General features: G+C 41.4%; 1 protein-coding gene across 1 annotated transcript; it reads right to left on the bottom strand.

Annotated features, from left to right (window-relative positions):
• Nucleotides 1–3,639: 3,639 nt before the first annotated feature.
• Nucleotides 3,640–8,856, bottom strand: RPL15 (ribosomal protein L15). The gene is made up of 4 exons (XM_019535989.1): nt 8,833–8,856; nt 8,045–8,226; nt 6,771–6,907; nt 3,640–4,018 (listed from the first exon to the last, which is right to left on the bottom strand). Exons 2-4 carry the CDS (start codon nt 8,214–8,216, stop codon nt 3,713–3,715), a joined length of 615 nt encoding a protein of 204 aa, XP_019391534.1. The 5' UTR covers nt 8,217–8,226; nt 8,833–8,856; the 3' UTR covers nt 3,640–3,712.
• Nucleotides 8,857–8,902: the final 46 nt, after the last annotated feature.

Genomic DNA, 8,902 nt, shown 5'->3' with positions numbered 1-8,902 from the left:
TCAATAATGACTCCAAGATCCCTTTCCGCCTCCGTGCTCTCAAAAAGTGCGTTTCCCATCTTATAAGTGTGCTGCTGGTTCCTACTGCCCAAGTGCAGCACCCTGCACTTGTCCGTATTGAAGCGCATCCTGTTTTTGCTAGCCTACCCCTATAACCTATCCAGGTCTTGCTGCATGCAGTCTTTCCCTCCCTACTAGTGTGCTCACCTCACCCCAAATTTTGGTATCATCGGCAAATTTAAACAGAGTGCTTTTCGCCCTGTCGTCCAAATCGCTGATAAAGAAATTGAACAGCCCGGGCCCAAGAACCAAGCCCTGGTGGACGCCACTGCCCACTTCTCCCCAGGTCGAATATGACCCATCCACCACCACCTTACGTACTTCTTCGGTGATGCTAGGCAAGACGATGATAAATATACAAGAAGAATGAACCAGATTGCTTTTGGAACATATTTCAGATGTTTCTTAACTTCTGAGCATCTAACTTTATAAATGCATACACATTATGGTTGCAAAGTTACATACACATTATGAGGAGAGGCTACAGGATCTTAACCCGTTCAGCCTTCACAAGAGAAGGGGGACCTGGTGGCTGTCTATGAACTTACTAAGGGGGACCAGTGGGGTTTGGGAAAGACCTTGTTCTCCCAAGCACCTCCCAGACTCCCACAAGGAATAACAGCCGTAAGTTGTTAAGAGAGTAGGTTTAGACTAGACATCAGAAGACACTATTTCACAGTCAGGGCGGCTAGGATCTGGAACCAACTTCCAAGGGAAGTGGTTTTTGCTCCTACCCTGGGGATCTTTAAGAGGAGGCTTGACATTTACCTGGCTGGGGTCATTTGAGCCCAGTTCTCTCTCCTGCCTTGGGCAGGGGGTTGGACTACAAGGTTTCTTCCAACCCTACTCCTATGAATAAATTGAAGCTCAGTAAGAGGTGAAAAACAGCCTATATAATTGTGGATTTCTCTATTTAAAAAAAAAAAAAAAAAAAAAAAAAAGATTTTTCAAATAGTGGTGGGAAGATGGCCCAAATAGCTCGTTTAAAGTACCCAGATGAATCCATCAATTCAGACCCAAGGGGGTTCGGTTTTTTTATGTTTGTGGACTTGATGCGAGTTTCTAAAGAATTAGATGTTTCAGGTTGACAGTTGGAGAATTATAGCTGCTGACTGTGTAAGAGAAAAATTATTGCATGAAGACTGAAAGATATTCCCTTCCATTCTGGTAAAAGAGCAAACACAACTAAAGACAGTCAAGCATTTAAAATAGCAAATCAAAAGCTTTTTTGATTCATCAGATGAGTAGACTGGAACAATTACAAGCTGTTGTTTTTTCTCAGTTGCAGTAAACAAAAATAATGCAAGAGTCATTGTTTGTTAAGGACAAAAGTGACAGACAGGTTGGGATAGTTCTCTGCAACACAGGAAATTGCCTTACCTTGGCTTAAGTATAACAGTGACAGACTTCCATAATCTCCACTTCCAAAAGTCAAATTCTGTGCCTAGCAGCTATGCGTAATATTTATATAATCCTGTTTTCATTCCTCAAGGGATCAAGTCCTTTGACTCTAGACTCTCAGCAATTGTATCTCTATCAGCCTTACTTTATATACAACAGTCCAGAAAGGCTTTTGCCAATTAGAAAATATGTAAATATGATTACTTAAAACTCACCATTGATTAGTATGGCATATACTTTTCAGGTCAGCTAGCACTGCCAAGTAATGAGAACATCCATTGCTACAGGGAAGCTAACCAACTCTTAGCTCATGTGCTCTGAACAAGGTAAGTTATACCATTTAATCAATTTTTACAGTCTTTTACACTTATCATCCTTAGGGAGGATATTAAAATCTGAACCTATGGTTCAGAGTACACTGCATGACAGGCATTCACTTTTATGTTAAGTGGATGGTGACTGCACAACGATTAAAATACAGTTAAAAGTAGAATACATAAAATAGTAAAAACTTAGTCAGCTACTTCTGCTGACATTTGGCATTAGACTGACATGGGTTTTTAATATTAAGCCCTTTTTCCCCTGGAGTTCAATTGCTATAATCATTTGCTCTAAAAAGTGAGTTTGTTCTCATTTATAATTAAAGGGAAAAAAATGCTCAGACAGATGAAAAAAACAAAACCCCTCTGGTCTCTCTCCTTCTTAAGGGATCCCTGTGATTTAATGTGTTATTAGTGCAATTAGAGAGAAAAGGCCCATCTTAAATCTACTTTTGCCCCTCCACCTGCCCCCCTAGCATATGTACTATTTTTTGTTTTTAAATTCAAGACATTTATTTCATACTAGACACATTTCTGCTGGGATGAAACTATCGTCATGGCAGACCTAGGATAAACAAGTTCCCAATCTCCCACTTGAAACGTAGTTGTCTCTCCCACAAAACAATTTAGCTGAATTTGCGAAGGCACTCTTTTTCCAGCCACAGAACACTGCAGAATCATAGTTTACACGTGCTTTTTGTTAGTGAATTTCCAACAGCTTTATAAAGAGGATCAGATCACTCCTCTTGTATAGATAGAATGGGGAAGGGGAGAGAAATTAGGTAATGGGACTTACCCAAGTCATCCAGTAGACAATCAGCAGAACCAGATGAGTCCTAATCCTGTACTCTATCCACCTACACCATTTCGTCGTCATACTCCCAAAAGGTCATCTCCTTCTGCAAGCTGTTACCAGAAATGCCTAGGCCTGTTCTGATTCTCCCTATTCAACCTTACAAGTTAAGCAAAGGTCACAGAAGACAAGCAGCTGCATGGCTCCATTCCCTGCAGCCAGTCATTTCCATGGTAAGGAAAGTTCTCATCCATCCTGTAATTCAAGATCAGTTCTAGGCCATTTCCTAGAAATTTTATTTTTGGTGCCTTTCTCACCCCCCCAATGAGGAACAGTCCACCTTTGAAAGGGCTGACATAACTTTTTGACATTAAGATCAGGTCCATCTAGCCCAGTATCCTGTCTCAGTAGCAGGAACGGATGCTTTCGAGCAGGAGGCCAACCTGTGGCACATGCAGCACAGTGGCAGACATGTAGCACATTTGCCAAAAATATTTGCCGCCACTGCCTTCGAGGTAGACTACATGAATGAGGTGTTTGTTTTTTTGTGTCATTTTTATCAGATTAAATTATTGAAGATCTTTGATCTTTTTTATAGTTAATAGCCATCAAGCCTATCTATAGCACCAATAATGGACTTAAAATGTGTGGTTTAAATGCACTTGTTAGTATGTTTGTACATGTTTGCATATATGACAAGATCAAAGTATGGAAAGTAATCCCCTTATTTCAGGTCCCAAAGTCTGAAAAATACTAAGTAAAAATTTAAAAACTTGGTCCCACTCATACTTATGAACTTACATATTAAAGCTCCACTCAAAAACAGAAGTAACTTTTATTGTACCACTTGATGGCTTACAATGCTTCCAAGTGGAGTACCAAACAGGCATGGAGAAAAGGTATGTGTTCAAGCCTCATGGTAAGTGAGAAGCTTGCCCTGCTTACGTGTAATTAAGAGTTCAATGCCTGAAATGTCATTCTAACACACAATCACCAAGTTAATTTCTCTTTTTAAATAAAAAAAGCACAGTTAGGTCCTTGCTGAAAATACAACCACACAGAGACCCTCTCTCATGGGCTTTATTCAAGATCCCTTTTCACAGGCTTTATTACATTGTGAAATTTACAAGCACAAAGATTAACGATAACGGTGGAGCTGCAGGGTATTGCGTCTTCTCCAGGCAGCACGGCGAGAGCCACCAATAGTGTGATGGAATTTGTGGCCCTTGCCAAGACCACGACTCTTTCTGCCAGCTGATGTCAGCCCACGCATCTCTCTGTGTTTGTGGACTGGTTTGGTGATCCATTGGGTATCAGGGTTGCGTCTGATGGCCTTATGGAATGGATCAATCAGGATAACCTCAAAGAATTTATAGGTGGAATCTTCACCCACCCAGTAGGAGTTCAATACTCTCAGAGCTCCACAGTGGCGGCCAGCCCGTTCCTAGAAAGATAAAAACAAGAGTTCAAGAGATGACTAGCAAGAAGGATAGCGAATATGAGTGCTACAGACAAGTTGAAAGTCATCTCACTAAATAACAGGCTCAGTAAACAGAATATGAACTTGAGACAGGAAGCCAGTGCCAGATTTTAAGCCAGGGGATTAAAATGAATGTCACAATTGCTGGAGATGCACTAGGTTGCTGAACAGTCTCCCAAAGAAAGCGAAGGAAGCTTCATTGATCTGAACACTACTGCTTTACCAGAAGATTCACAAAATGCACTACAGGGAATAAACTGGCATTTCATAAATCTTTCTCCGTTTTCCAAAATCCCATGGTTGTCCGATGCCTCCTCTGTTTAGAGTACAAGGTCCTCTCATTTAATGTAGGATTGAAAGAGCTGGAGCTCAGGTTCAAACAAAACAAAAAACACACAACTTACTGGGTCACATGAATTCCCCCAAGCTCTTTTACAGCACAGAATCATCCTATATTTGACTTTCCTTTTAAAACTGAACATGAGCAAGCATGCCAAACCAAAGCAATCCTGTCATTACTTTGGGAGACTATTCTACAGGTCAAAAGATCTATGATATTGTCTTCAAAATCGTCCCACTCCAGTTCTACAGTCCTCTGTCAAGTGGAGACCTAGCATTACTAATATAAACAGAACTAGAAAAGTATTTAGATTTTGGTTTTCTTAAGACAAGATAGCAATAAAGAGACACTCAGTTTACAATAAATACACTAGTCATGCCCTTACTACATTTATGAGAAGTCAGAACAATAGATAAACCTTGGTAATGGAAAACTGAACAAATGGTCTATGCCAAGAAATATACAAAACTAAAGTAAATTAAACTGAAGTGCCTGAGACAAGTGGGGGAAAAAACTGGAGAGCCTCTAAAAGCAATCAGAATTATGGTGCCTTGTAGAAGAAAGGCCAAGAGCCTTTCTTCTTTAAAAAAAAAATTAAACATTGACTTGTTCTAAAAAGAAAAAGCTTTTTTGTCTACCAGTTTCAGTATCTCAATGTTAATACATCCTTTGCTCAAAGGAATAACCAATCTGACCAGCATTTAAAGTATCTGAGAACCATGAGCTGAAAATGAGAACAGGCTTGCATTTTGGAAAGAACATACGTTAAGTGAAAAAAGCTACTTAGAAAGTAATTCTGCAAAGAAACAAATCTAATTTGTTCTCTCTGATGCCATCTCATTGGTTCATATTCAACCTAGCACCTGAAGTTCTAGTCAGGCAACATTCTACCTGAAAATGTGAGCTACAAAGTAATTATGTTATGTTCCACTCACTTATGCCTTCATTGTAAAACAAAGGTAGTCTCAGGTACTACCATGCAAAAAGGACCGAGCAGCACTCAGTTTCAGCTTCCTACATAATACCCTTAAAGCCTCACAAAAGTTGCTAGGAAGGAAGTGGCCCAGGATGCTTCCTGACACTCAGAAATATTTCTCAGATTACAAACAAAACACAACAGGATTTTTTTTTTTCTGGCCTACAAAAATCTCCTTTTTAAAAAAAAAAAGGAAAAAAAAAAAAACCCCCAAACAAACACACACAAAAACCACAGCCTACAAATCAGGAAAAACACATAGTCCCCTAGAGAAACTACAGGTCTAGTGTCAGCCAAACAGTGGAAAGGGGAAAGCACTAGGCTCTCTGCATCTAAAACGGTATTTTATTTGCTGGCACGACCTTGCTACAGAAAGGCAGTTGTCCCTTCTCATCAGTTATACTACACAATGTGGAGTTAAAGCTGATTTTTAAAATGTGGTTGTATAGATGTCACACCTCAGTCATGCATGTTACGCAGAGGGCATGCCAAGAACATACAATAAGCAGAAATGCTTCTTCTACCTCTAGTAGAAGCCCTCATGATTTTTTCCCCCCACTTTATGGAATATGGAAAGAGCCCCTGCCCCAAACTACTTTCTATACATATCTGACAATATAATACAACAGTAGGAAATACTAACAAAGGGGAAGGTGGTTTGTAAGTCCTAAATTTAAGGACAGACTTTTCAGCCTATTTGCTTTTTCCTGTACTCTGGGATTCTCTACCTCCCAAAGATACCTTTGTGTTGTTGGATGAAACTAATTAGAATTATGTTAATTTCATGTGGTTAATTTTTACTTCTTGTCAAATCCTGTATGCAGAGACAGGTCAATTGCAATTCTCTGCCAAGGAATTAAGATTACAGAACAAATATCACAGCATATAAAATTTAAAAAGTTAAAAAAAAAAAAAAAAGTCAGGACTCTTGTATTGGATTATATAAAGCAAAATGATCAATAAAGTCATGAATTACACTGTGTCCAAAGCCTAACTTTTGCTTTTAACACTTTTTTTTTTTTTTTTTTACAAGAGATAAAAAAAAAAAATGCTAATACTATATATGCTTTGGTCTACCATGTCACTGCAACCAGTGAAAGTGCATCAGAACATAAAACTGAACGACAAGTCATACTCCTAGTCCAATTAACCTGGAGCATTAATTTTACCAAGTCACTTGAACTCTCCACATTAGTTTCCCCAAACATACAAGAATACCATTTACTCAGCTTAATAAGCCCCTTGAGGCACATGGGTACGAAGGTCTCTCAAGTGCCCTGTTAGCGTCAGTAGTCATGACTTTTAGGTCCCTGAAGGAATTCTGTGGTTTTGAATAGTGCCCTCCCTCCATCAGTAGAACAAGACTCCCAAAAAACTTTCTACTGGAGAAAGGCATTTACCTCTGCTACAGACTGCAGGCTGCGGGCAAACTTCAGCTGATTGACACCATGATGCACAGGTTTACCATATGTTGCACCCTTTGGGACTGGGCGTTTACGACCGCCACGCCGAACACGAATACGGTAGATCACGTAACCTTAAAAAAAGTGTGTTTTTAAAAAAAGTTACTTGTTAAAGATTATGAGAGTTCTGAATTTCATTAGGCATCAGTTACTGTGGCTTTATTTTTCCCCTCACATTAATACTCTTCCCCTCAAGACTTCTAGTTCCACTCCTACTGCAGAAGCTGCTTTTAGGAGCATCTTCAATGTAGATAAGCTTTGTACTGGAAAATTTGGTGAAGTGCTCCTGCTTTATACTGTAACACTTAACACAGCCAAAATTCCCCCTATATGTATATCACTGCATTATACACCATAGGTCACTTCAGTACCGAAACCAAAATAAGCGATATGGTACAACACACCTTAATAGTGGTGTAAATGAGATTACATGTGGGTTGCTGACAGTATAATTTTCCAATTATAAAAATTATTTAAGCCAACAGTAAAGTGTAAGTGCAGATGAGCCACAGGGCAGGTGGAGAACTTTGTAACTATTAGAAACTAGAAAGGTTAAGTAGCATTTTTGGTCTTGCTTTCTTTTTTCAAGTGTGAAAATGCTTCTAAGATTGCAAGCTGACAGTCTTTTTCCACAGTGCCTTGCAAATACATCTCAGTCCTGTCCACTTCTGAGGATACTATTATTTTATCTTCACTGGAGTTAGCTTGGATTCTTAGCCAGGCATTTCACATAAGAGTTTTGAGTGTGGACTAGAGGCACTCTCATCTTTCCACCCAGCTAGATGTTGTGGCTTGCAGCATGTGCCAGATCCTGGATCCACTCCCATCTGGGATAAGAACCTCCAACTTTGCAGAAGAAAACCAGAGAAGTTCAATTCAAGAACAAGGGGAATTCAGTCTCTGTATTTACTTAATTATCTGGATACTTAATTATCCGGTTTTGCCAAAATTCTTTCCTTAGATGCTAATTAAGCATGAATTATAGCACTATCCTTTTTCTGTGGACAGTCGTATTGCTATGTTACTACCTGCGTAATACCAAACCCAGTTTTTCATGGTGTTATTCAACTCTTACCGAAGAGCATACACACCTAGCATGCTGCCAGTCACATGTACCCCTTGCTGCTCAGTTAGGAGAGAGTCTAACAAGTACTGTGATGTGACACCCCAGTGGTAAAATGTCAGCTGCAAACCTCCTCAGGCCTAGTTACCTTGCTTGGCTTTGTATCCCAGCCTGCGGGCTCTGTCTGGCCGGGTAGGTCTGGGAGCTCGATGCAGAGCAGACAACTGGCGATACTGCCAACAGCGGACACGCAAGAGGAAACGCATCACGTCTGACTGCTTCTTCCTCCATAGCTCTTGGATGTACTTGTAAGCGCCCATGCTTGTTTACCTGTTTAATCAGAGATCTGTGTAAGTTTACAATCAAGTCTTTATCCCACTTCGAGACTCTCCCACAGGAAACCCATGTGCAAAGGGGATACCATTAACAGGCTGCACCACACTGAAACACAAGGGGCTTAAACACAGGGCAGCCATCGTGCCAAAAATGCCCTCACATCTCTTCCTGCTTTTATGCGAGCTGAACTCTTGAAAGAGAAACCGCTTTTTCGTGAGGATGCCTGGCAGACCCCAGCTACTGCCACATACCAAATAGTGGCTTCACGCAGATCGCAGCGGATCCCCTGCCGAGTTTACGGAGGAACTTTGGGGAAGTCACCGCTTCTCAGCAGCTTCTTCCCCGGAGGCCTGGCCTAACTCCTGCACCATGAAGAGCTTTTCCCTGGCCGGCACCCAGGGCCGCTGAGCGCGTCCGTATTGGTGTAAGGACACAGGCCGCCCCGGGTACCCGGGACCTCCCCAGGCAACTCCCGCTCGCCCCCGCCGGGCCGCACCCAGAACCGCAGACCGGGCCGGAGCCGCGCCGGGGCCTGCCCCACGCTCGGAGGCGGCGATGGCAACGGATAGAAGCAACGGCCGAGACGAACCCGACCCTCACCTTATGGCGCCCAAAGCCGGAAAGGAAGAAGCCGCGCTCCCACAACCCTTTGCGACCCCACCTCCCTTCC

Source organism: Crocodylus porosus, unplaced genomic scaffold (assembly GCF_001723895.1).
Source record: "Crocodylus porosus isolate Cpor-Errol unplaced genomic scaffold, CroPor_comp1, whole genome shotgun sequence".
Lineage (NCBI taxonomy): Eukaryota > Metazoa > Chordata > Crocodylia > Crocodylidae > Crocodylus > Crocodylus porosus.
Note: the sequence above shows the minus strand (reverse complement) of the source record. Positions and strands in the feature narration are given on the sequence as shown.

Coding starts and splice junctions, on each gene's coding strand:
- RPL15 (XM_019535989.1), bottom strand. CDS start 8,216: ATGGGCGCTTACAAGTACATCCAAGAGCTATGGAGGAAGAAGCAGTCA. Junction 6,908..8,044: donor GGGATACAAAGCCAAGCAAG/GTAACTAGGCCT, acceptor ACTTTTTTTAAG/GTTACGTGATCTACCGTATT. Junction 4,019..6,770: donor GCCTGCAGTCTGTAGCAGAG/GTAAATGCCTTT, acceptor TTATCTTTCTAG/GAACGGGCTGGCCGCCACTG.